Genomic DNA, 26,940 nt, shown 5'->3' with positions numbered 1-26,940 from the left:
ACCCTTTTTTTAAGCACATCCAGGGAAGGTGACTCCACCACCTCCCTGGGCAGCCTGTTCCAGGCCCTGACAACTCTTTCAGTGAAACATTTTTTCTTAACGTCTAATCTAAACCTGCCCTGGCACAGCTTAGTGCCAATTCCCCTTGTCCTATCTCCTGTCACCTGGCTGAAGAGACCATTGCCCACCTCTCTACAACCTCCCTTCAGGTAATTGTAGGCAGTGATAAGGTCTACCCTCTGCCTCCTCTTCTCAAGACTAAACCCTAGCTCCCTCAGCTGCTGCATAACCCTGCATAACCTTACCTCAGCCCTGTAGTCCTCCTGGGTTGCCTGCCCCTTCTTCTAGCAATCGTAAAACTCCCCTTTCCTTCCTGATTTCCAGCCAAAGCTCTCTGTTCAGCCAGGCAGGTCATTTTCCTTGCTGGCTCAACTTTCGGCACAGGGCAATGTGCCTTCAGGACCTCATTCTTGACAAGAGTCCAGCCTTCCTGAGCTCCTCTGTCTTCCAGGCCTTGCTCCCAGGGGACTCTATCCACTAGGCTCCTCAACAGGCCAAAGTCCATCCTCCAGAAGCCCAAGGTGGAGGTTCTTCCAACCCTCCTACTTCCTTCCCCAAGAACTGAGAACTCTATTAAAATTTGTGATTGCTGTGCTGAAGGCAGCCTCCAGCTGTCACCTCATCCACAAGTCCTTCTCTATTCATGAACAACAGGTCCAGCAAGGTGTCTTCCCTAGCTGGCTCACTCATCAGCTGTGTCAGGAAGTTATCTCCCACACACTCCAAGAACCTCCAAGACTGACCCCTCTCTGCCTTGTTGTCTATTCAGGAGATACCTGGTAGGTTGAAGTCACCCATGAGAACAGGGGCCAGTGATTGTGATGCTACTCCCATCTGCCTGAAGATTTCATCTACCTCTTCATCCTGGCAGGGCGGTCTATAACAGACTCCCACCAGGATGTCTGCCTTGTTGGCCTTCCCCCTGATTCTGACCCATAAACATTCAACCTTATCATCACTATCATTAAACTCCAGACAATCAAGACAATCCCTAATGTAGGCAGCTAACCCACCAGCCCTCCTTCCTTGCCTGTCTCTCTTGAAGAGTTTATACCCATCCATCACAGCACTCCAGTTATGCAAGTCATCCCACCAAGTTTCTGTGATGGCAGTTAGCTTCCCACTGCACAATTGCTTTGAGCTCTTCCTGTTTGTTGCCCATGCTATGTGCATTAGTGTAGATGCACTTCAGTTGGGCTGTTGATCCCTCCAACTTTCCAAGAGAAGCTCTAGCTCCTGCACTGTCACTCCCAGGTGTTACTATGGTGCCTGATATCTAGTTGGCACACCTACCCCCAGGTTTTTGTCCAGCAAGCTTGGTTCCATCAACCTTCCTCCTTGAACCTAGTTTAAAGCTCGGCTTGCCAGAACACTGCACCACTAATGGGAACCCAGTAACAACCCCACCCCACCTTCAAACCTAATTTAAAGCTGTATGGATGAATCCAGCTAATTCTCTTCCTAGAACCCTACTCTCCCTGGGTGATAAGCCCTTCCCACATACTCCTGGCAGACCTGTTGTCTTATAAAACCAGCTATGGCCAAAGAAGCCAAAGCCCTGCCTGTAGCGCCAGTGACTGAGCCACGTATTTACATACTGGCTCCACCTATTCCATCCCATGTCATCTCCCAGAACTGGAAGGAGGGAAGAGAAAATAAATTGCATCCTAGAGTATTTAACCAACCATCTCAAGGCCTTGAGTCTCTCTTCATTCCCTTCAGGCTACGGGATGCAGCTTCCTCCCCCATCTGGGAACTGAGCAGCAGGTAATAGTGTGATGACCACACCAGGCTGGGGAGTTTCTCAGTAATATGGATACGATGGGAAACAGAACATTTTAGGTTTGAGTATTTTAAATGTTCCTGAATTGGAATAAATTTAATAACGTGATATCCTGTCAAAAAATTAAGCAAATTATTCTTCAATCAGTTGTTTTTGCTTTTTTTAGCTGATCTAAGGAAACATCCACTGTATTGTGCTTGCTTTTAAAGTGTTCTGGCGAATCCAAACATTAGTAAGTATTTTCTGGAGATTTTGATTGCTGCAAGCGCTCTATTTAGCCTTTTCACACAGCTTCTTTTATAAGGTCAGCCAGTCTCTTGAAGGCCTGCAACAACACAAATATGGTTCACATTTATATTCCAGCATCACTTAAACAGGCAGCACACCAAACCTGTAAAGCTACTAAAACTACCGTAGCCATATTCAAACTCAGTACTTTATACTGTGAATTTCTGCTGATATTCTCTGTTTTCCTTTTATAACAACATGTACAGGCTCCAACGGGACAAAGCTTTCACTCCTCTGCTAGAAAATAAAAGGCAGAATTTTCTCAAACAGACAAATCCATATCCTGATATTCAAAGGTTATTCAGAGTTCTGATGCAAGTCAACAGTCATACTTCTAATATGACTAGTGGTCCCTTTTAACTTAATACAGGGGCCAAGAGGCTCCAAGGTGAAAGAAAAGGAAGAACAGTGGAGGGGAATAAGCACATAAAAGACACAATTGACTGTCAAAAGTATGGTGACGAATTACTTTTACAAGGCAGAAGGAAGAAATAGAAGAAACACAGAAGAAAGGCAATAGAAGTGCTTATCTGTTATAAACCTTCACAGCTGAAGTACAGCTACAAATACCAAACTGTTTCAAACACCTGAATCAAATGGATACTAAATCTGCACAAGTAATTGTGTCCTTTCTTCCCACTGATTTTATAGATACAGCCAAATTACACCCAAAATGTTCCTAAAATACACAGAAGATTAGTTTCTGAGAAATGAAATACAACATATATGTGAATTGTATAAAAGAAAATCAATATTCTTTCTCATACAGGACTGACAACACACACACACACAAAAGAAAGCAGGCAAGTCAATCCCAGCAATGGAAAATCTGCAAAATAAAAGATATGTGATGCCTAATAATGCTAAAGCAAATAACAAAACTTACTCTGACTTCAGTAAAGCCTTTATGAATAATGTCTGGGACGACTAAGTGGGAGACTCTGAGATACACAGGAAAAATTTTAAGTGGTCCTAAAAATTCAGTACCTTTCCTGTCATTTGGATATGAGTACCCTGCCTAAAAAACAGTTAATACTGCTTCAAAATCACTGCTTAATCCCTCGAGTACTAAAAAACAACACATAAGAAGAAGTAAAAATAAGGGTGATTATATGAGAAGCTGTCTTGATAAGACTGTAAAAAATAAATAGATCTCCCTTACCAGATCCATCTGGGCTGGAGAAGACAGAGAGAAGGAGGCTCTGACGTAAGAACTGGGCTCTGAACTATTGATATTGAATGCTCCTCCAGGAACTAGTAACACCTGAGAAAAAACGATTACCCTCCCAGTTATCAGTAATTCTATAGTTTAGCAACCCTATGTTAAAGTAGATTTGAGAAGGCTCACTGCTGAAACACTGTTATCAGAACACGGCTTGCTGTATTTCTTCTCCTCAAAATGAGAAGCCAAAAAAATGGAGCCTGGAATCAGACGTCTAACAAAATCAAAGGGCTCTTAGGTTTTGTTACCTAGGCTGGTGGGTTACCAGGGCTGGCTTATCATCACAATGTTCAGAAGCACCAACGAGGTGGGGTGTAGTTTACTTGGTACACAGTGCTCTTGCAAATTGTAGAAATCAAATCTCGCTTACTTTCTCTTATCAAAAAGTTATAGTGGACAGATATCATTCATATATGAACATATGCTAATATTATATATATATACACACATTACATTGTACTATGTATCATAAGGGTTTAAATTTAAGCTTATTAAATATCTCCATCTGCATACAGACATGAAAATATGATGTTAGTGAGTTGCTATGCAACAATGCCTGACTTGCAGACTTGGTAATGGTGCACAGCAAATTCCCCTGCTTTTTTGTGTGCACACATATATATGGATAGAAATGGTAAATCGATTTTACTCTTCCCTCATTTCATATTAATATCACAAGCCATTCATAAGCCATTAAACCATAGGTCATACTTCTTTCTGCAGAGCTTTTTCCATGATCAGCTGCTGTGTATCAGAAACACCCTTAATTTTGATCCATAAGAACATGCCAGCAGCAGGAGGGTACCATTCTGCCAAGTCTGGGGGGAGAGAGAAAAAAGGGAATCAAGAAAGAAATTTCTGCCCCACTTGTAACTGATACATCATATATTCAGTGATATTACAGATTTGTTGCTCCAAAGGGAATGTGGGCCACAGAACCAGGATGCCACTTGCCAGATTCAAAGTACTCCAAATCTGGGTGGACTTATCACACTTACGCTGGTATCGTCAACGCTTTCTGTGAAAGTGATTGCTCTGAATTACAGAAATCCTCAACATTAACAAACTATATCTGTTGATTTCTTTCAGATCAAGTAAACAATCTAAAATAATTTTTCTGAAGATGTTTCTCCTAATATTACATTGACTAGCAGCACAATTTAAAGTGTAGCAAAGTGAAAACCTGTCCTCTTTTAAATTACAGTGTTTAAAGACTTTCCCCCAAAGAAACGGAGAGCCCAGGAGTTATAAAACTGCTTCATACAGTAACGTGGTGAGCTTTCTTCTCATTACCATCTCCTCGTCTCACCAGAGAAACATGAAAACAGCAGCACTAGATAATTCGTCCTAAGCTTAATATTTAATGTCACTGATTTGCTTATGAAGCTTATCTGTCACTTCGGTCAAGAGATAAACTTCAATGATTTTTCTTGAACACAAAGATGATAAATAGCTAGGAAAACACCCCTAAGTAATTAGCTGTGTTGCACTCACTGACCTTTTAGCCACCTGTCAGCAGCAACAAGCATTGCATCCCGCTGGGTCCTGTAGAACTCCACCACTCTGAAAGTAAATTACCAATTCAAAGTCATGGTCCCTTCAGAGGAGAACCCGTTCATTTCCAAAGGCAGAAATAAAAGCAGAAACGAAGCTTTTCTGCCTAAACAACCTAAGTGCACGTTTAATGGAAATAGAAGCGTATCCTAGGTGGGTGTGATACTGTGTGTATAAACTTTTTATGGGCATCAGGGAAGTCTTGAATGCTTCAGCATGTCTTCAACAAAGCATTGATCAACCAGACAGATGAAGCGTCGGCATGGCTGCTGCTGGAGCTCTATACATGTCACAGAAACTATATTGTATCAGTGGGTACAAGCCCTGTGCAACATGTACTGCACAAACAGGCATACTGAAGAAAATGCAGGACTTAGACATGTGCATGGACTTTGTATTTGTGCAATAGGTAAATGTGGAAATATTTCACAAGGTAAAAACCAAATCATAGGAGAAACCTGACATAGCTATTTGAGAGCTTCCCCATTTCTAAACTGTTGAACACATCTATCTCCTTCACACTCTCAGTAAAGCTTGGAAATAATGAAACCTCTTACTGGGGAAAACGATCTTAACCCAAGTTTCATCCTGTCCAAGTCTTGTTCAGTGGCTTTTGTTGATATGAGATAGCTATGATTCTGCAAGAGGAGACATGAGAAATGGCTGACACGGACTCACAGAATTGTAGGGGTTGGAAGGGACCTCCAGAGATTGAGTTCTACCTCCTAAAAAGCTCACAAATCAGATGCAAATGTGTTCCCTTCTCTGTGGAGAAACCAGACATAGTAATTTGCATAGTTTTACACGTAGGCTCTGAACCAATACCTTTGATTTCTGGATCTATTTTACTGCACCTGACACCAAAGGCTAATATAGTTCTGGGACTCAGCCTGTACCAATTGCTACACTGTGCATGAAATGGTGAATCTCACCTATGTAGATTTTGCATCACAAATTCTGTTACAAGCTTTTGGCCTTTCTGGTAATGTTTCTTGTTGGGAATTAAATTACATTAGCAAGAAAAGACTTCCACAAAAACACAGGTGCCCTAAACAACACCCTAGCCTCTACTCAAAAACAAGCTCTAACAAGTGAACCCACCCAAACAAAACCACCTGGAAAAGACTGCAGTCAGCTGCTGGGACTCATCAATAAGTCACCTGGCAACAGAGTCTAGAAGCTTATAAAGGGTTGCAGCTACCCTACTGCCCCATTGCTCTTGCTAGGGGAAGAATGGGCTTTGGCCTGAGCAAGGATGATTTTTTTGTTGTTGTTGTTTGGTTTTTTTAAAGTCTACAACATGAAGGTAAGTGAAAAAATCCATTTAGCATATATTTTTCTAACTGCTGAATGTTGAGCTAAAGTGTGGTCCAAGCCATCTTGATCTTTTTGCTCCCGCTTCTTAAAGCAAGACAAAGCCAGGGCTGGTGTGTCTGCTTTTTCCTTTTTCTCTAATACTAGTATTTGCTATTTAGACATCAGGCAGGTGTTCATGGAGAGGAGTGGCTTTTACAGTGTGATGTAAGAATTCTTTCCAAGCTTTTCTTAAATTCCTGTTACAGTCCTCTGTGGAGCATAGCATGATACTTACTCAACTAGGAAGCCTGGGGTTCTAATGGCATCCAAGTATGGCATTGGCAATGAAGTATGGGTATTCAAGAGATAATGTGTTCCTTCAGTGTAATAAACGAAATCCAACTGTGTGTCAGTCAGTATGTAAGCAATGCCTTGCTAAGTTAGACCTCAGCCCAGAACTCTGTCTCCAGGAGGGCCAACGGAGGCAATGGTTACCAAGCGCAGATGGATCTCACTGCTCTCTATAGCTCTTTCCATCAGCTTATGCAATTGTGAAAGATATTAGAGGGTGAATCCCTGCTGAGTTAGTGAGGCAAGAACATCTTTTACAGATGCTATGCTGACTTTTTCTTAATAGGTGACGATGATGTCAGTAATCTTAGCTTTTCCTACAGACCCTGTTACTTGAGCAGGGATAAAGGCTTTATTCACTGACTTGAAGGTCCCAGGATCCTCTTGAGTTCCCTTTGCATAATGAGTGTGCCAGTGGACTAGCACATTGCTCTCCGTAGTGGCCACTTATATACCCTGATTTTCCATGTGGAGTTCCTTCAGGTTTCTCTTGTGAATGCTGTCAAATCTTGGTGACCTGGCTTACCCAGTTGGTCTAATAGTGATGGATCTCCTCTGACTTCTTTACTGTAAAGAATGTTTTGTGAAGATAACAAGGAGCAGAGTGACAGATGATGGAATTCACCACATGATACGACCCTACCTCTCTATATGCTCCAAGAAACCTTTTTCTCCCCATTGCTGAAGCAGCTGTGATATTATAACCTAGAGAAATAAAACACATGATGAATTCAATATTTTAACAGCACTGTTCTGCAATCCTCAAAAGATAGATATAGCTGGAAGAGTTCCACGTGGGCAAGAAATTTCACGTGGGTTCTCTTGGAGCCCTTTATAAACAGAGGTGGCAGCAGCAAGAGGCCATTGTAGCTGTGTTACTGCTGTCTCCAGGGATCATGGCAATGTTTGGAAGCTGAGGCAGGGGAAGAGAAGAATGGATGGAGAGCTAAATATGGTAATCAGGAGCAGGAAGATAATGTTATATTGCTTTACCTTCCTGCCCATTATCAGCCTCTCTGCTTTAATACTGCCTCTAGGATGAGCTAATGGAGCTGGAAGATGGAAGCCACATTTAGATGTGCTTGATGTCTCCCTTCTAATTACGAAGTACAATGGAAAAGGAAAATAAATGCTTCCAAGGTGCGCTTTTCATTGAGGATTTTCAAGTGAACCTGCTAGCATGAGTGTCCTGGTTTCGGTCAGGATGGAGTTAACTTCTTTTGTAGCAGCAGATGGAATGCTGTGTTTGAGAGTTAAAATGAAAGCAGTGCTGAGAACACCCTGATGTTCTTAGTTGCTGTCAGACAGTCAAGGACTTTCTCAGCTCTTCGTATGTCTATTCATGAGAAAGGAGGGGTGAAGCCAGGACAGGTGACCCAAACTGGCCAAAGAGAGTATTCCATGCCAATTACGTCCTGCTCAGTATAAAGGGGGGCTGATGGGAGGAGGAGTGGGGGCGGCTCTGGGATGTGCAGTTTTTGGGGGATGGTCAGGTTGGCATGGCTCTGGGTGGCATGGCCTGAGTTGTGGGTTTGGTGAGAAACTGCATTGTGTAACAACAGTTTCATGTATGTTTTGCTCTAAAGTCCTGTTAGCATTGTTATATTTTATCTTCCTGATATTTTAGTAAACTGTACTTATCCCAACCCACGGGCTTTTGGTTTCTTGGTTTTGGGGTTGTTATTTGCCCCTTCCTTTACCCTTCCCTTGCCTCACCTCCCCCCTGCCACCCCCTCCCCCCCCCCCCAACCCCTCCCTTCCCCCGCTCTTTTCCTTTAAAGAGCAGGCAGCTGCATGGATCTCATCTCTCAGCTGGGGTAAAACCATGACAATGACATACAAGATATTTTAAATCTTGATTCTTAAAATCTGGGGGTTAAGGGCATATTAGCTGTGCTTTCCATGCACTGAGAGACCCTCTAGCTCTGGTTGTAATTTCTATGGTGGTCTCTCCTTTGCTGGAATTGCCAACACATGTGCTCTTTATCAGCAAAACTGTGGAAGTGCAGAGCTGCTTGGCTTTCGTTCCTTGTGCCTTGGAATAAGCTATCTCCTCTAAACACAGTTCAGTTAGTGGTTTGGTACTTGCCTGTGTGAAAGTGCTGGTGTGCATTGTTGAAACCTGAATGTGCAGAATAACTCTGTCGATAAGAGGCTTGGGACCTGTCAGAAAACCTATTCTTAACCTAGAGTGGGGCAAGAGAGAAAAAAGTTACTACAGAAATGGAATGGGCTCATACTTTGAGTGAGTTACAGTTCAACTGCAAAAACCTGTAACCTTTTCATTGGTCTTGTAAGGTTCTCTTATGAAATTAAGTTTATCTATATCTTAATACTGCCCTAAGCCCAAGGCTTATGCAACCTAGTAGCTGAGTATCAAAGTCATGAAATAAAATCATTTAAGGGTTTTTAATGCTTATAGTTCCTTCTTAATTCTGAGACTTCAGGACACATCCCAAGCTTGTAAACTGTCCTTTGCAACCATAAAGATTACATCAATTGAACAGAAGGATAGACTTTCACATAATGAAAAGTGATGAATGCTCAGGCTTTATGAAGAACAGTTAGGAAGTGGCAAACAGCTTTACTCTTTCCCTCTCTGTCAGTACTGCAGAACAAATAGAATTTAGACTGATAAACCAGACTCTTATTTGCACTTCAATGCTTATGGCCCATCTCTGCAGAGTGGCTGAAGTTTTCCTTTAAAATAAAACAGAACCAGTAAGCTCATATGCATCTCTGACAAAGATAACATTGAACTGTGCTTTTTTGCAGTGTCACTTCTGAAAGTGCAGTCATGCTTTGCATCGTGTTGTCTCCTCACCTTCTCAGGGATGGGGTTACTATCTACTAGTTGCTAGTGGAGAACTCTCATTACTCCATTAGAGTAATTAAAAAAAAGCAAGTTAAAAATCAAGTATGTTGACTTGTGTGACATGGAAACAAGTCAGCTTAGATTTAGTGGCACGTGGGAACAGGCTGAAAGAACTGCAAGGCTAGAAGATGAGATCAGTATACTGCTATGAATAGTTTGGGGAGAAGGGTGCCATTATTTCTCTTCTGTATTACAAGTTCAGGGAGTCTGCAGGAATGGTAAGAGATAGGAGAAATGGAAAAAGAAGTTAAAGCTCCTACAAGTCCCAGGAACAGGGCTGGAATCCAGCATCTGTCCTTCTGCCTATATGGTGTCTGCAAGTATGGGCTGCCTGGGGAGAGGGGCTGCACTATTGGGATTGGGAGGGAAACCGAATCTGGTATTAAATGACTGCCAAGAGATGATGTGACAAGTGAGTGGGCTGAGAAAAGCTGTGGATCCAAAAGTACCTTCCAGAAACGGATAGATACTGGATGAAAAAGCACTACAATGTGTTTGATCATTTTGTATGAAGTATTAGTTTTGTGCCTTAAGTGAACAGGCAGTGCTGAGCAGTCTGAAGCTGGCCTTACCCAGATGACAGAATTTTAGAGAAAGAGTCAGTCCTGATAACTCGGCCATCCACATCCATTGAGAGGAAAGTTGGTGCCCATGGCTTGGAAGAAATATAAAAAATAAAAATCAAGGTGCTAGTAATGATTATGATGGAATTCTTTTCTATGAGGATAAAATTGATTTCTGAAAGAAATATTCTGATAAAAATTTTATGGATGCAACAGGAAAAATCCAGTAAATTGCTGACAAGAGATTGTTTAGGCTAGCTGCCTGAGATAAGTGCAACGTTCTATGGAAGTCACCAAGAAACCAGCCCTATTTTCTGATGCTCAGCCTATGGTTCAGCACCCAAGTGTTCAGTTCAAAGTTTGGTATGATGCCATAAATAGGAGAGAGAAATAATTTCTCTGCCAAGATTTTGTTAATGGAATAAGCAGAAAGATACTGTAGCTACTAAGATTGTGTCCTATAGCTTTTAGCTTTATCTTAAAAGAAACTGGAAGATATGACTAAATTTTGATCTGAATTTGCACTTTTTCTGTATTAGGAATTCTACATTTACAGTTTTTCCCCTTACTCTAGAAAAGCTACACAATACTGTTGAGTGAAGCAATTTTGTTGCATCCTCCCATAAAAAAATCCCCATACTTCAAAACAGAAAATAGTAGAAACTGAAGTTCAGTAATGTTTTACTATTTTGGAAGACCAGCTCTTACTCCTGAAATTAGATACTTCTGCAGAATGTCAATTGTGGACCTGTATGTGAAGACAGGTCAACACTCAATTGTTAGACATTTGGTGAAAATTTACATGGAGGGGGGAAGCTGCCTATCCAGTACTAGGTCCTGTGGTATCTGGGAGAACTCTCTGGTCATCTAAAAGGCAAAGGGGTAAAAATAGGATATGGTAGATTGGGAGTAGGTGGTCTTCCACTGAATGAAAGACTGGGCTGAAAGGAACATTAAGGCTGCTATTTTTCAACTACTGCTTCAGTGGCGGTCTTGTTTTGCTCCAGAGGCAAAGCCTTTGCCATTTTTTGGCTGCTGAAGTAAATTCTGACCTGTACAAGGCTTGAAGAATTTGAAACAGTGATTAACAAGACTGATGCAATGAAGTGTCAAAAAGGGGGTAGCAACTGAAAGCAAGCATAGGCTGTTGTAACACAGACTTACAGCTACCTCAGTAGGACATAAAGGAGCATACAGGAGGGTTCATGGCTCAAATCTTAGTTCTTGAACCAGAAAAGGTGTTACTAGGGAGTATGGAAGACAAATTACCTTTTCAAATTGAAGAAAGTAGTAAGGATCATCTTCTATTATGAGGAAATCATATTCTCTTGCAAGCTAGAGAAATGAATAAGTAAAGATTTGTTAAATTGTGAAGATGCTGTAAACTCAGTTCTTACTGTACCCTGAGCCTGTTACCTGGACCAGTTTGGGCAACCAAACCAGGCTTTGGGCAACCTGGTCTAGTGAATGTGTCCCTACCCATAGAAGGGGAGCTGGAACTAGATGATCTTTGAGGTCCCTTCCAACCCAAAGCATTCTGTGATGGTATCATCCTAGGGATTGCACATTCATGATATACAAGGCCCTATCAAGAGAAGCTTTCAAATACCCAATTTGGGTACCAAGCAATTCTAAAGAGTAACCATGGTACATGCAGTACAGGAACATGTGTACTTAACTTGACGTCTCATGCAGTTTTCAAGCTGCAGAAAGCTTGCAACACATTCAGTCTGAAACAATATGCTACTATTGCCAAAACATTCTAAAGCATAGTCCACCTCAAGAGTTATCATGAAGGAGGTTCTGCTACAAACAAGTTCTAGCAAGAATATCTATTGGACACATTATGGCATCCTCAACTGAGATGACAGATGTTTATTCGTTTCCACCCATGAGGTTCACAAGGTCCCAGCTACATACCTGGTAAATCTCCTTCTTGCGCTCTGCGGTGAGAGAGTTTCCAGTTGGATTGCAGCCATTTGGAATAGTGTACAGGAATTTTGGGAGGTGGTGGTTATGATTTTTTACATCTTCTGAGCTCCAAGGTGATAGAATTTCTTTTAGAGCCTTTGGAATAATGCCATGTTGGTCACTAGGAACATTAATTATATTACAACCCAAAGGTCTCAGCTGTTGATAGGAAGAACAAAAATGTCATTATACCGTAATTCAAAGGTCTTCCCTTTGTCATTGGCACTGTAAAATTTCAGTGATAAAAAGTCCTTCTGACTCTACAGCTACCATCTCAAGCTCTGTTTGCCTGTAATTCAAAAATGGTTGCCTGAATTTGCGGTGAAGCTTGTCAAACTTTGGACATGACTTACTTGCCCTGTTAAGCCAACTGAGAAGAAACGGATAGCTCCTATGTTTAACCGCTGCTCTTATCTGGGAAATCACACATGGGTTTGCAAACAGAAGGGGATTTTGTGGATTTGACCTGTTATCTCTCAGGACTCCTCATGATCTCATCACTGATAGTAAGTTCATAGCACCTTCATTTCCTACTGACAATTTGCACTCTACTTTAGTTGGAACTGTAAGCTACTCCTCCCTGACAAAGGGCAAAGAATCTGTTCTCAGTAGGTATAGCCAGCAATACAGGGGAGAACAAAATGATGCTACTGCCATCACAAGACTGACAGCAGTATAAACCAAAAGGCAAAATACAATCAAAAAACCATGTTGTTTTTCCCTGTGAAATAACAATTTGTACTGTGCTGCATGGTCAGAAGATACGCTCAACGCAGCAAACAATAGCAAAATTCCTTTTGATGCAAGGGAAGACTAGACTGAAATTTTGGTGCATTGTCTGTCCCAATCCTTCTTACAGTTCTTAAGCATTTTAAGCCGAGATTTAATTACATACTGATTACTTTTCATAAGTAATCTTTTCTAGCTTTGTGCAGTTCTTAGTAATTCATGCCTTCCTACTAACAGATGGATGTTTCAGGTGTATTCCAATTTTATATTATAGATCTGGTATAATCAGGTCATGAAATACTTCAGGTGAATCTGCTGAAATACACACTTGTTATAAGCTAGTTTCAACCTGACAAGGTTGCAATGGTTTTCTAATCCCAAATGTCACTTTAGCCCTTGAATGAACTAGGATTTGGAAAAGGAACTTTGGTCCTTGGAGTAGCTTTTATAGAACTTTTAGTAAAAAAAAGCTTCTATGCATTAAAATTTATGAACTCAACTGGACTAACATTAAAAATGTGGTTATTGAATGTGTTTTTACACTAAATATGGACAGCTAAATATATATACCTGCAGATCCGGTACTAAAGTGCTGTTGACTTCAAAAGTACTTACAGCTGCTAGTGTCCCAGAGTAAGTGGGTGCATCCAAAAGGATGTTGTCCCCAGGATTAATTAGCATTTCAAACACCTGTGAAAAGAGTTTTGATTAGGTATTAGTAATTCCTGAGCTTTTTAATTATACTGCCTGTGAGAAAAGCAAGGAACAGATGAAAAATCTGCTGTAGAGCCAAATGAAGCCAGGTAATCAGCTAGAGAACACCAATTTGACATGCAAAGACAGTGCTCTACTATATGATAGAACAAGTGCTTCGGTTACAGAAAGGATCAACTAAGTAGAAGTGAGTGGACTAGAAAGGGTAATTATTTTAGGATGTCTAACATAATGAGAGTTAAGTTATAGTAAAGCAAATAATGCATCTAGGTACTTATTACTGCAGTACCTGAGTAACACAAAATGTTACCTTGCAGTGTACTTTCTGACAGGGTCTTTGGTCTACCCAAGCATTCATGCAGCACTGACAGATCAGACTGCTGTGCCAGTTTTATTTCAGCTCTATTACCTTGTATTGATAATACTGAGACATATATTTAGAGTAACTACCCTGCACACAGCTATACATTTGCACTCAATGTAGAGTATAACTGAACTGCTGGAAGAATAAACATGTCTGAAATAAATGCTTTTAACATATGGAGCTTTTGATCTTACTTTACACAAGCCTTCTTGGCTGCCAGTGGTGACACACACTTCCATTTGTCCTTGCTCAGGACTGTAGTTGGCAGTGGGGGGATTATGTAGATTCCGCTGTAAATTCTTCAGCCAAGACAACAGCTCTGGAATGCTGAAACATGAATAAAATAAGGTATATCTAACATCTTACATAGAGGAAAAGCCTAGCTTCAGCCTAAATCACTGCCAAATCTAGCAGGCAGATACACTTAGATGGTAATTTTATGACTGTTTTACCAAACTATGAAAATGAGATAAATGTTTCTGTGGAAAATCAGAGGAGATAGACGTATGTGGTCCATACCCCAAACTATCCTACTGAGATCTGGTGTTCATGATTTTCTACAGATGGAATATAGGGGTGGAGGCTGAACAGTATCTGCTCCTAGGAATGATCTTTCCATAATCAAATGTGGCAATGTGACAAAGTTTGTGATGCTGTTAGTAACAGCAGCAGATAATGAGGACCTTGATACAGACTTGTCAAAAAAAGTCTTAAGATCAAAAACGGCTGGGTTCATTTAAATATTAAGAGAAATCTTCACTCTGCTTTGTGCCTGTGTAGGTACCTAAATAGTTTTGCAAACCTGTCACAAGCCTGACTCAGTGCTGTCTGCTGGGGAGTTCATGAGTGCTAAAGTAACTTAATTATATACATTTTTTTGTACTAAAAATGGCAATAGTATAAATACCTCAAGTATCACAAGGAGTACATACTGACTCCAATACACTGCACCAATTGAGAGAGCAGAACAAATACTTCAGAATGTAGAAGCTATTGCAGTGCAGTATCTTTTAATGAATACCTTATTGCACACCACAAAATGGTCCCTCCTAGTGATTTGGGAGTCTGGATTCTTAAATGCTAACAGCCAGGAAATGCTCTGGCTTGAGAATAATTAGCTATTTAATTACTCATCTGCTCAAAACTTTCCACTTAAACTGAAATGTAAATAGTGAGGCAAATGAAAAGTTAAACTTGAATTTGTAAAATGGGCTTTACAAACACAGGTGAATTAATGCAATAAAGGATTTCGTGATCCTTTGATTCTGGTATCTTGAAGTACAAGCAGCCATGACAGATACCCTGCTGAGGCTGAGTACTGGAGAGCTCTCTTCATCAGGTCTTCCTCAATCTCCAGGGTAGTTCCATGTTCGATGGCAATAGTAGCCCTCTTAAAGGGAAAAACATTAGGGTTTGGTGCCCCTCCAGCCAGAGAGATGAGAGACGGAGGAGACTTCTGCATCAATTCCGCTGGAGTAAAAGCAGAATACCTCAGTTACAATTTGATTATTGCAATTCTGATCATATCCTTTAGTCAGTATTTAATAATGCTCCAGAGAAGTTTGTCCCATTTCCCATTTTTTTAACTGTCATGAATTCAAAAGGATAATAATACTTTCTTTAAACGGACCTTTCCATGTGGATTAAATAAACGTTGGGAAAGGGAGGAAGGCAGGCAAGCCAGACCAAAACAATATATTTATTTTAAAATAAACTTATAAATAGCTTTATCAGGACAGTTCTACTATTATATAAACTACTTCTGTGGCTATCTTAAGCTTCAAGAATTTAAAATCTTAATGATCTTCTGTTTAGACTGACTTGGAATGCTTTGCTTTGGTTTTTATTCAGTCTCACTTAAGTGGATGTGATAGTAGTGTGGCTACATTGTTAGTTACATCCATGATTATAGCCTTTCCATAAGGGAGTGGGAGAGTTTCTGTCAGCTCTATTTTAGTGGCAGAGTCACTGTGTAAATCAGGATGACGAAAACATTAACAGCTCTTGCTTTTAAGTCACAGTTTCACAACAATTCAGATCAAATCTATGCAGTGCAGACTGGACCTTAATCCAGCAAGGGCACTGCACCACATGAAATCTGAGAGCTCACAATACAGTGCTCATGGTGCCTCAATAGTTTTACATCAGATGTGAGGACTGGTGACACCAGATCTGGCTTACAACCTCCTGTTACTGAGATTATTCTCCACTACTAATTAGCAAACTCAAGCATGGGGAGTTAACTCTTATCAGTTCAGCAATATGGGTCATGTCTGTGACTTTTGGTCTGGTAAATACGTATTTACTTTGTCATCAGAACTGCAGTTTCAGTGTGTGTCTCTGCACAAGTTGTGCTACTTAATATTTGTGTATTTCAGTGTATCACTTGAAAAAGTGTAAAGACTGACTCAAGCAAATGTGTTGCCTTTGCAGTACCTGTATGAAATTTTTAAGCAGAAAGCAAATGCCAACCCCTTACCAAGAGAGGGAATTGACCCCTGAAGGCTTAACTGGTGATGTATGTCTGGTGCCTTGGCTCTGTCAGGTCCCTGTAGGTTTCAACTGAGTAAACAAGTAGGCAGTTAACCTTTCCTATTTGTCACACAGAAGACTGTGTAGCATCAAAGTGTAATACAGAAAAGGAAAGTGTAGTAACACTGTTGTGGGCATGGTGAGGAATTTATGGAGAACACAATACAAGAAAGCTAGGTGGAAAGAAACATGCTGGGACTGAATTTCAAGTCATTAGCAGTTGCTTGTTTTTTGGACAACCAGTGTAAGATTAGTAGCAAACTCTGACAAAAGCCCTGCTTCAGAGGCAAGAGCAGAGATTTCAGATGCATGTTGAAATGACATTAGTATGTTTTCTGCCTGAGTTTTTGGGATGGTTCAAATCTTCTTTATACCTGCTTGACACATCAACCTGACAAAAACTGAAGGAGTTAACTGGCCTTCCTTGTCACATCATAACATGATTTTCTTTCAAGTCCTCAGCCACGCTATCCCAGCTAAGTCCAGAATTTAGAACAATACCTGTGAAGAACAGGGGTATACTCACTTAGAAGTCTTATTGGAGATGCTTTTCTTGCTGCACTCACGGTGGTGATGAATCGAGAGTAGTTCATATCTACGGGGAAAGAACAACTAGTTGGACATGAAGCTGGAAAAGTGAATAGGAATCCTGTGCTTTCATGTACATCCCCTAGAGTGATGCTTCCACTTAGTCATTTCCACAGATGTGTTCTAACATAAATGTCAAATTATTCATGTTAACAGTGGTGTGGGAATTTATTTTAATTTCTGAATTGGGGGAGGGGGGAGAACGGCTTCTTGATACTTGGGGGCTCTGTCATAGCCTTTCAGTGACTCTGGCACAGCAAGATTAAGCCAGATGCTACTCTTCCGATAAATACAAATAGCAATACAGTTTGGGTCTGGAGAATTAGTTGGTGTGCAGTGAAGAGGAAAAAGCCTTTTCCCCTTCCTTCTACTGCCAGCTCTGGAGCTTTAAAGGCAGATCTGACAGATCTTAAACACCCATCAGCTTTCTTTTTTTGAGGCTCCGGCTTTATTTAGCTGCACTAAGGATCCCAGATGAAGTGCAAGCCGTTTAATGATTGCAAACCATTATTACAAGTCACAACATTTGCCAAATAAGATGTATTTTTTCCAGACAGGATTATTGAGAACGTCTTTCCATAAGCTTCAGATGAGTGCTTGTCCCCACTACCCACCGGTTGGGCGGACAGGGAGCAGCAGGAAGCCCCCGGGCCTGCTCTGCCAGGGAAGCGCGCTGCTCCTCCCTAAGCTAGGCACAGCAGTCAAAGGTCGGGGGCGTGGGGGGCACCCTGCCGTTTTAGGCACTACTTCCAAGTGTGCCGCTCCTGAATCCGCGGAAGATAAATCCTCCTGCGGCACGCGTGTGCTGGGAGTTATTAAAAATGATCTGCCGAGCACGACGGAGTTAAACCACCAGACAACCCTCTAGCTTCCTAAAAATAACACGCGTAAGGCTCCCCGCCTCCGGGCGCCTTTCCCCCTGCAGCACAGCACGGCCCTGCCGTCCCGGGGCTGCCATCCCAGCTCCGGCTGCGTTTAACGGGATAGCTGACGTGGCGCTTCCTGCGGCTCCCGCTGATAACCCCCTTCCCGGAGGGGACACGGCGCCCCAGAGCCACCCCGAGGGACGCGACCCAACCCCACTCGCAGCGGAGACCGGCTCCGGTGTGGACCGCGCTAAAGGGACTGTGTCGGGCGGGCCGCCCACGCACCTACCGGCAAGACGGCGCGGAGGAGGCGGCGGCCAGAAAGGGCAGCAGCGGTTGGCCGCGCTGCTGGGCATGTGCGGGCCCGCCTGTTCCCCCGTGGCCTCTGGGCATCGGGCGGGGCGACGAGCGGTTGCCTCAGCGCCGCGGGTGGGCTTGGCTGGGCAGCTGGCTGCGAGGGGAGCGGAGCCAGTAGCTGCTGGCGGCGCGGCCGGAAGGCAGCCCAGCTGCGTTTCGCTGAGCGGGTTTGGACGCCGGTCCTGTGTGTAGCTTCGTGCAAAGCTCGTAAAACGCACGGCTCCCTCATCTGTTCCTTCTGTGTAGTGCCCTAAAACCGAGGGCTGGAGCTCGATAGGTGCGCGGAGAGGGGAAGTAGCCGGTCAGAGGGCGCTGCGGCGAGCTGGGCAGCTGCGGCCTGCTGCAGCGGGGGTCTGAGCAAGCGGTAGCGTGGAGAATCACAGAACGGTAGCAGTTGGAAGGGACCGCGACAGGTCATCTAGTCCACTTCCCTCCCCGTCAGAGCACTATTACCCAGACTAGATCACTCAGTAATGCATCCAGGTGGGTTTTGAATGTCTCCAGAGGAGACTCCACAGCCTCTGGGCAGCCTGTTCTAGTGCTCCATCACCCTCACAGTGAAAACGTTTCACCTGAAAAGGAGGACCAAAGGGGGAAACCAGAGGGGAACGTGAAACCTCTTCTTTTCCTTTTGTCTGGCAGGTTAGGACCAGTGGACCTGGAGTGTTTGGTCATTACATCTGGTGTTCGATAAAATTATTAATCGGTTGCTAAAAAGCAGCAGTGCTTTGCAGTGTGAGAGCTGAGCCTTGCGGATCTCGCTAGGGTGGCAGTGATGGAGTAACAGGTGTACGGTCTCTCTACGTTCTAAGCTTCATAAAGCACCGGTACAGTCTGCTCTTCCTACTTGCTGGGGCTTGTTCTGCAGCTGCATGGGATGGCTGGACTGGCTTTGGTTAAAACACAGCAAAAACATTCCAATCTTTCCAACTGAATTATGCTCTAATCCACTTTGTCATGTTTTCACTAAAGTTTCTGAGAAAAGGGAGCAGGATTTAAACTAAAATTTGATGTGGGACCTCTGAAAGTAATGTATTTTTTTTTCCTCACGGATGAAGAGGATCACTGTGAGGATAAGCAGGATCAACTATGCAGTGACATGTCCCTACCTCTCTGTGTTATTTGTTGTTGTTTGTGCAACACATGTTGCTTCTTAGAAAGGTCCAGAGGCACAGTGTCATTTTCTGGTCCTGTGGCTTTGGGCTTCAGCACTGTCATGGTCCTTGCTTTTGAGTGCAACATGGAAGAGATGGATCTAGGTATAAAGTAGCATGAAAAAACATGTGAAATCAGATGTGCTTTGCAACATCTAGGTCTTCCTAGCTGTCTTGCAGGCAGGAGAATAAAAGTGCTGAAAGGGATGAGCACTAGAGCACTTCTAGGCTTTAAATCTGTAAATCACCAGGCTTTAATATTCCCCGTGCCACTACTCTAACTGGTATCTTCCAAAACATGCTCAAGGCAAAGCTGAGGTATGAGAGTGAAATGGCTCTAGAAAAAAGAGGAGACCTATAGTGACGTGCCTTTTTTCCTCTCTTATTTTGGGTGAATTTGTGTGGTGTTTGGATCTGCTGAAAGGCTCCATAGTAAGATGGAGTGTATCCTTCCTAGTTTTGGTGTAGGTGTGGATTGTTGGCTTAGTATATGAATGCTGTTACACTGGAAATCAACTTTAGTTATAAACTTTCATAGCCTGAAGAATTTAAAATTTAGGTAATTGCCTTCTAATAACGGGATTTAGAGATAAAATTAAAAGATGGGTGTATAAATACGAAATAATCTAAAGAATGATAACCTGTAAGAAAACCACCAAGAAAATTGACTATGTCCCCAAGCAGCTGCAACTGGAGAGACACCACACTTCCGTGGGATGCTGGCTGTGAAAACACCAATTGAATCCGAGCTGGTTTTAATTTCCAGGCTGTCAGCGTTGCAGGTCATGGCATGGACTGAAGCCCAGAGAAGTCAAAAGAGAGATTTCCATTGATTTCTGTGGGCTTTGGTCTCTTAGCCAATTACAATGTCATCCCATTGAAACAAATTAAAAAAAGGAACCAAAAAATAGCACACAAATGTTTGGATGCCTGTCCTCTCTGGATTCATATGGCAGAGCTGTTTATATTCCCTAGCAACCACAAGTCACATACTCTGTTTTCCTACTGTGTAAGAACAGTTATTTCCTTGCTGTCTTTATCCACACTTAGAACAATAGCTATTTGTTGTGAGTCTTAGATGAAGCATTATAAGGCCCATGTATGGTTGTTTCTAATGAGAAAATGAACTCTACCTCTTGCCAGAATCTCTACGTGCTAACATAAGATAGGTCCAGTTTTGTGTTAAAAAACCCCAGCAAACAAAACCAAAACCCACTAAAGCATGCTGTATTCTGACAAGTGAGGCCAGTTAACTCATTTAACTTTTGTAAAGTTGAGGTATCAAACGGGTATAAAGAACAAAGCCTTGAACCATCCCTGAAACCCATCCAGACAGAAGACATACTTTTGCCACTTCAACATGTGTCTGAAATCTCTGCTCTTGCCTCTGGAGCAGGGCTTCTGGCACAGTTTAGTAGTAAATTTTGTGCTACTTCCTTTTCCCCATAGGACTTCAGAAACACCAAAACCAGAATGCCTGAGGTGACCAAGAGGAGAGCAAAGAATTGGAAGGCTAAGCACCGAAATTTAACCAAGATGCTGTTTTTCCCACTGTAGCGAAGTGCAGATAGCCGCAAGAAGCAGCGGTGTAGCCTGGGGTACGAGTATAGCTTTAAAGCATAAGTATTCTGTCAGATTTGCCCAGTGCCCTATTTGAAGCAGTAACTTCCCATCTGCAAGTGTCAGCCTGTGAGGAGTACGATGCTGTTCAGGGGGCCCTTGCCGAAAGGTGGCGGCCGAGGGATGCGAAGGCTGTCTCTCAGCAGCCTGCGACGGGGGCTTGCACCGGCTGCCCATGCCCACAAGATGGCATATCCGCACTTCGTTTCCACGTAACGAACCGGAGCCAAATAAAACAATTCGGATAAAATCATATCGGCATATTTTATTTGACTGGCGTTGCTTCGCTGCAAGTGGTTTCTGAAACTCGAACCTACGAGCCCCACCCGAGCAGCCAGGCTAATCTACATTTCAATTAATGGGTTAAGTTTTGGCCAGTAATGCTTGTTACCTTGTGGGAGGCAGTGGAATTAAAAAAGCAGCGCTGTCAAAACAGCCTTACGATGTGGAAGTGGGAATTTTAATGTGATGAATTGGAATGGCTGCCCCTGAGAAAACCACGTATGACCAGATAAGTGTGAGATCAGCCATTTTAAACAACCAGAAACAAATTAATCCTGTCAGGGGCTGCCTTCCACAGGAACAGTGCTGACTTTGCCAGTACCTGTGTGTTTGCAGAGCACCTTGAGTGCAGCAAACCACTGCAGATGTGCAGTAGTCCTGAAGACCAGGAAGACCTCAGTAGTGTGGAACGGTTTGGATCTAGTGAACGTCTGCTGGCACAGTTACTGTAAAGATCAGAGGTACCTCTTTTTTTCCTGTGGGAAGCTAAAACAGCTAGAAGAGCACTGGCTCAGAGTCCAGAGAGAATTAGTGGAAGAGATGTGAGGGTAGTTGTCCTTTGGCTTGGGTAATTTCCTGACTCTTTGTCTGACTTCACTATGTAAGTTCTTGGGAAAGTAACTCTCTTGTTCTTCCTTTGTGTAGTGCCTTTTTCAGTGGGACCCTGATCTTGCTGGCCCCCAGTCAGAGCTACTGCAAAACAAGCAGAATGCTGTCACTTGCTCCTCTTGCCCTGTTTTGAGGCAGATATATAGTAAAACCCGTTTATGTTGTGTTTATCCAGAGTGCTGTCCCAAAAGTGGGAGAGGATTTAGGGAACAGCGAGGAAACATTCTCTGTTGCAAATTCTCCTGCCTATCCAAATAAAGTTAAAAAGTGCCCTAGGCTCACCGAAGTGCTGTTCATGGTTGTTGACCACCACAGAGTTAGGAGGATGTTATGTCAGTCTGCTTTCTGTTGGTGCTCATTTTGTTATTTTTTTCCAGTTTTTAATGTCTGGGTCCTTATGCTTCAGAGACTGTCAGATGAAAGTGATGGGACATCCGTGGTATTCATAATATTCATAGCACCTGTCAAATGATGCTGTCTTCGAGTAAAAGACTTATGGTTCTGCAGAGTGACAGCTGTGGCTTGTATGTGTTTGAAGCAGCCCCCTGTGTTTGAAAGGTGGTTTCACCCACATATGGAGCAGTCTTATTCTCTGATTGACATTTTCTTTTAATGTACAGGGGCTGTTGTCACTGCTTCCATCTTTGCATTTTCCCAGTCATGTACAAAGGAAGGCACGGTATCTAGAAAAACTTATCTAGATATTCTAGTACAACCTCTGGAAAAGCTCTCTTTCGCAGCTGACTTTTCAGGGATGTCTTGCAAGAAGATGCTGAAGTCACTTGGTTTGTCCAGCCTGGAGAAGAGGAGGCTGAGGGGAGGTCTCATTGTGGTCTGTGGCTTCCTGATGAGGGGGAGCAAAGGGGCAGGTGCTGATCTCCTCTCTTTGGTGACCAGTGATAGAGCCTGCGGGAACGGCACGAAGCTGCAACTGAGGAGGTTCAGGCTGGTTATTAGGAAGAGGTTCTTTACAGAGAGTTGGGCACTGGAACAGGATCCCCAGGGAAGTGATCACAGGACCGAGCTTGGCTGAGTTCAAGAAGCGTCTGGACAATGCCCTCAGTCACATACTCTGACTTGGCTGGTCTGTGTGGAGCCAGGAGTTGGAGTCTATGATCCTTACGGATCCCTTCTAACTTAGGATATTCTATAGAGCTTCCTATAGAGCTGCTCTATTCCTCAAAAGCAATGGAATGCTTCCCTTAGATGTGCTTTATACATTCCTGTGTGTCCTGGTTCTGGCCAGGCCAGAGGTAACCTCCCCAGGCAGCCAGCCCTGGTGAGCTGAGTTAGCCCAGATGAGATGAGTCAGACTGGGCTGTTTCTATACCACCTGACATCACTCTCCCATAAAAAGGGCTGGCTGGGGAGGGGTGCTCCTGGGTGCCTCCAGGGCAGTCCAGTTGCAGTTGGGTGTTGGGTAGGTTCTTGAGTTGTGCAGTACTCTGTTATCACTGGGTGTGAGTGTAAATGTCTGTTACTGTTCTGTTTTCACGGTGCTTTTGTCAATAAACTGTCCTTATCCCAACCCAGGCTCTGTCTTTCTGTGGGTGTGAGGGAGTGGTGTGTGGTGCTCAGCCACTGGTTGGGGCTGAACCACTGCACTATGCTTTGAAGAAAAACAAAAAATAAAGCTGGGAGTGATATTTTTCAGATCACTTTGTCCATCTACAGAGACTGAAATTGGATGGAGCAAAGATCAATAATGTATCCAGTTAATACACTAACATATAAATGAAATGAATCATAAGAAATGAAATGACTTCTCCTGACAATCTTGAGATAAATGCTGTTCCATAATACCTCAGTCTTGTCAATTTGAATTTATATTACAGGCAAACAGTTGCTGATGTGAACTCTATTGTGTAAATCTCTCAGGAAGTGGGTACTTGTTACGATTTGCAACATATATTACTCCCTGGACTCAGCCTTTATTACCCGTTTTCATTTAGTGTGAGCAAAAGAGTTTTTCTTACCCTGGCCTTGTCTGTGGTTTTGTTGTTAAGTCACTTGTTTTAGTCTGATGTGAGAGGGGCATGGAATAAAGGCAGAATGAGATCATGGAAAAGTGAAATTGTTGCTTTGTTCTTGTCATCGCCTGGAGAAGAAGAGTTTCTCAGGTGTGATGACAACTGGTACTAGAGATGTTGTATTTCTTTGTGCATTTTGAAATCTGTTCTATTCAGCATGGAATAATTTACCAGTTTTGCCTCTAGTCTTCTTCAAACAGCTGGAGATACCCTTGCTGTTAGTTCTTGATTAGAATTTGGCCTCTTGTCAAATAAAATTTATTAAATTTTAATTTCTGTGTCTTGTTTCTATAAATACCAAAAAAATTTCAGCCTATTTCTCTGTATCCTATTCCAAGCCAAACTTTACATTTGGCAATAGAATTATGCTTCTGTTCCATTAGGGTTTATTCTTCTCAAGTGAAGTTTCTTCAGTTCCTGTTCAGATTACATCTGTAATAAAAAGAAAATCATGTCACTTCTGAGAGCAGATGTCTACATGTGTTATCAGAGCAGGGTGTGGATAAGCAAGGTCCTCATATCAATCAGTCTTACGGTGGTGATCTGCCTGCAGTCATAACATGGTTCCAGAGATGATACAGAATTCCTAAAGCTGCCTGAAGGTGTTTCTGTCACTCTGAATATACAGGGAATCTGGGGAGATTGCCTGATGTAACTATTGCCTTTGAAGCATGCAAATTCTCTCCTGTGTTATATAACAGTATCCAGTCTTAGCTTGGTATGCTTAACAATTGTATGCAAGTAAGACTATTTAAAAAACATTGGAAAACTTTTGGAAAAGTGTATTTTATATTTGTAGAGACATTAAATGGACCAACTCCACCTCCTGCTGAATTTCAGTAGTGGCTGTTCTAGTATGTTTTGAAAGACTGTGTTACTGTGTTTGGCATGTGCTGCTAACCTCACTGCCTTTCAGATTCAAACCTAAAATAGACAAGAAGCTTCAGAAGCTGTGGAGTTTGTCCTTTGCTGTAAAATGTTTCTGTTGGCAAGAAGTTGATCTCTAATGAAGGCTGAATGTTGAATTCAATGTGCTTGAAGAAAGGCGAAAACAAATCAGGAATGGGGAGGGCTGAGAAGGCAAGCACCTCAGAGAACATAGGATTTTTTTTCCCCTCAGACCATCTCTCATTTTGTCTTCCTTTACTGTCTCATCTTTGAGAACATCGGGTCAGTCAGAACACATTCAAAGCACTGGGTCTGTCTTCTGTGTACAATTGCTACATGTGGCTGCTCCTTTCCTAATGAAACTTCAAAATGCACTGTTCTGATAACGCTAATCTGGTAATTCAGGTTGAAGCAAGGTCTGTTTCAATTATGGCATCTTTTTAACTCTGTAATCCTTATTCAGAGAAATGCTGAGCCCTGCTTTCCAAAAGTGAGTAATAAGCATTGCTGCTCAGATTCTTGGGCTTCTATCCTTGTAGGTGGTCAAGGTGATCCTTTTTCATGAAGTATTTTCACGTCTGCCTGAATTCTTCAGTGCTGCAAGATCTTTGGGAATCACCTCAGTTCTTCCTTTTAGATTCTTCAGCCCTCGGTCCCTTGTTTCTCTGTCCACCTTTCCTGTTGTACCTATAGCTGTTGTCCTTGAACCTCTCATTTTGTTTTTCTTTGGGTAACATTTTCTTTTATATGACATGGAACAGCTCCGTGTTACTATAGTTAACTACTCCCTGTAGTTAAAGCAAATCTAATTTGTTCTGTCAATTCAGAGGAGATACTTAACCAACCTGTTTGGGTTGTAATCACAATGTCACAGGACTGTAGGGTTTGGAAGGGACCTCCGGAGATCTAGTCCAACACCTATCAGGGAACATTTTGCTGTTCACATGCTACTTGGTACCAAATGTGTTGGGGTTTTTTAAACTGAATTTTTCCTTAGCTGTTGACAAATTGTTTTGCTGCTATGTCCAGTGCTGTAATGTATAACGTAACTTTCACAGGGCAATCACTATCTGTTGAAATAACAGGACAGACAGAAGGAAAATAGTGAGCTCTGCAGGTTTAGATCCTAGTCACTCCTCTAGTAGTGACAGACAGATTAAATAAGGCTATATTAATTCAGCATCAAATAATAAAAAGAAAGGTGTAGGAGGGATAGTTTTCTCTTGTTTTTAAATAGTACAGTTAGCTGCTTCTGGTTTTGAATTCCTTGCTCTTGCTTTGCAAAACAAGCTTTATTCTTGTCAAGTGAGTCTTGATTGTGCTATTGTTTAATGTCTTCTGTACCCCAGTGTTTGTGTCCCAGGCAAGATCCTCATCCTCTTTCATTCTGGCTTATCTGGGGTGTGATTCAAAATCTTCAAACACACAGCCTCAGCCAAGTGCATTTTTGTTCTTGGTTTGTAAAGCACACTAGCTTTCTTTCTGTGTGGTTTTTTTTCATACACTACTAATTTTAAAAAATGATAAACAGTTCTGCAAGCACCAACAACCCGTGGACTTGTACCTCTCCGTCAGCATATTCAGAGGAAGCAATTGCATTCACAGAAAGAATGATAAAATTGGCTGTATCATATAGACTATGAACAGCATTTTAATGGCATTTTAGCATTCATCAAAAGCTCTTAGCTCGGCACTGGCTTTTGTTTTGCTCCCTGTTTGCATTCATGCTATAAATCACTGCTTTTAAAATGGATTTAGAAAGTGCTTTTCTCACACTCTCAGCAATTAAATTGTGGAAGTTAATTCCTTGGGAATTAAGTTATATAAATTAGTCCGATTAATTAGTAAAATTAAGGCAGAGATCGGTACAAGAAAGACGAACTGTAGAATGATGGAAGTAAACACAGAAAGCAAGAATATTCCGGGGGCATATTCAATAAATGGTGTAATAAACCAGTTTATCTTCATATATAGGATATGTCTGAATTTCCTTCATTTCTCTGATGCACTGAGTATAATCACACAACCAGGCCACGTTTTTAGGGTAATTCTGGCTAATGGCATGTCTGTTGTGTCATGGAGAGGGAATAGTTTGTTGCTGATGCTTATAGGTAGATGGTCTTCTGCTGCAATATTGCCTCTAAATGATTAGCTGCATTTGTGAGCGTGTCCTTAGGATCCTGGGAATTATGTTCCTTGTTTCTGTGGCATGCAGGAGTTCTTAGGAGGGATTATCACATGGGT

General features: G+C 42.3%; 1 protein-coding gene across 2 annotated transcripts; it reads right to left on the bottom strand.

Moving 5' to 3' along the window:
* Positions 1 to 1,916: 1,916 nt before the first annotated feature.
* Positions 1,917 to 18,127, bottom strand: AADAT (aminoadipate aminotransferase). 2 transcript variants are annotated; one of them, XM_084263421.1, is made up of 14 exons: positions 18,046 to 18,127; positions 16,829 to 16,897; positions 15,072 to 15,240; positions 13,965 to 14,097; positions 13,308 to 13,382; positions 11,913 to 12,122; positions 11,262 to 11,327; positions 10,002 to 10,084; positions 8,644 to 8,740; positions 7,198 to 7,259; positions 4,852 to 4,916; positions 4,065 to 4,171; positions 3,294 to 3,395; positions 1,917 to 2,168 (listed from the first exon to the last, which is right to left on the bottom strand). In XM_084263421.1, exons 1-14 carry the CDS (start codon positions 18,110 to 18,112, stop codon positions 2,127 to 2,129), a joined length of 1,347 nt encoding a protein of 448 aa, XP_084119547.1. In that variant the 5' UTR covers positions 18,113 to 18,127; the 3' UTR covers positions 1,917 to 2,126. The 2 variants fall into 2 exon arrangements, with proteins under 2 accessions (XP_084119547.1, XP_084119548.1); XM_084263422.1 differs by lacking the exons at positions 8,644 to 8,740; positions 10,002 to 10,084.
* Between the last annotated feature and the right edge of the window lie 8,813 nt (positions 18,128 to 26,940).

This window comes from Gallinula chloropus, assembly GCF_964237585.1.
Source record: "Gallinula chloropus genome assembly, chromosome: 4".
NCBI lineage: Eukaryota > Metazoa > Chordata > Aves > Gruiformes > Rallidae > Gallinula > Gallinula chloropus.
This window is presented reverse-complemented; position numbering and strand designations above follow the sequence as displayed.

Bases quoted from the DNA above. Each gene is read 5' to 3' on its own strand.
- AADAT (XM_084263421.1), bottom strand. From the start codon at position 18,112: ATGCCCAGCAGCGCGGCCAACCGCTGCTGCCCTTTCTGGCCGCCGCCT. The intron at 15,241-16,828 runs GTGAGTATACCC...CTTTTACTCCAG, and splicing joins ATCTCCAATAAGACTTCTAA to CGGAATTGATGCAGAAGTCT. The intron at 4,172-4,851 runs GTCAGTGAGTGC...CTCTCCCCCCAG, and splicing joins TGCTGACAGGTGGCTAAAAG to ACTTGGCAGAATGGTACCCT.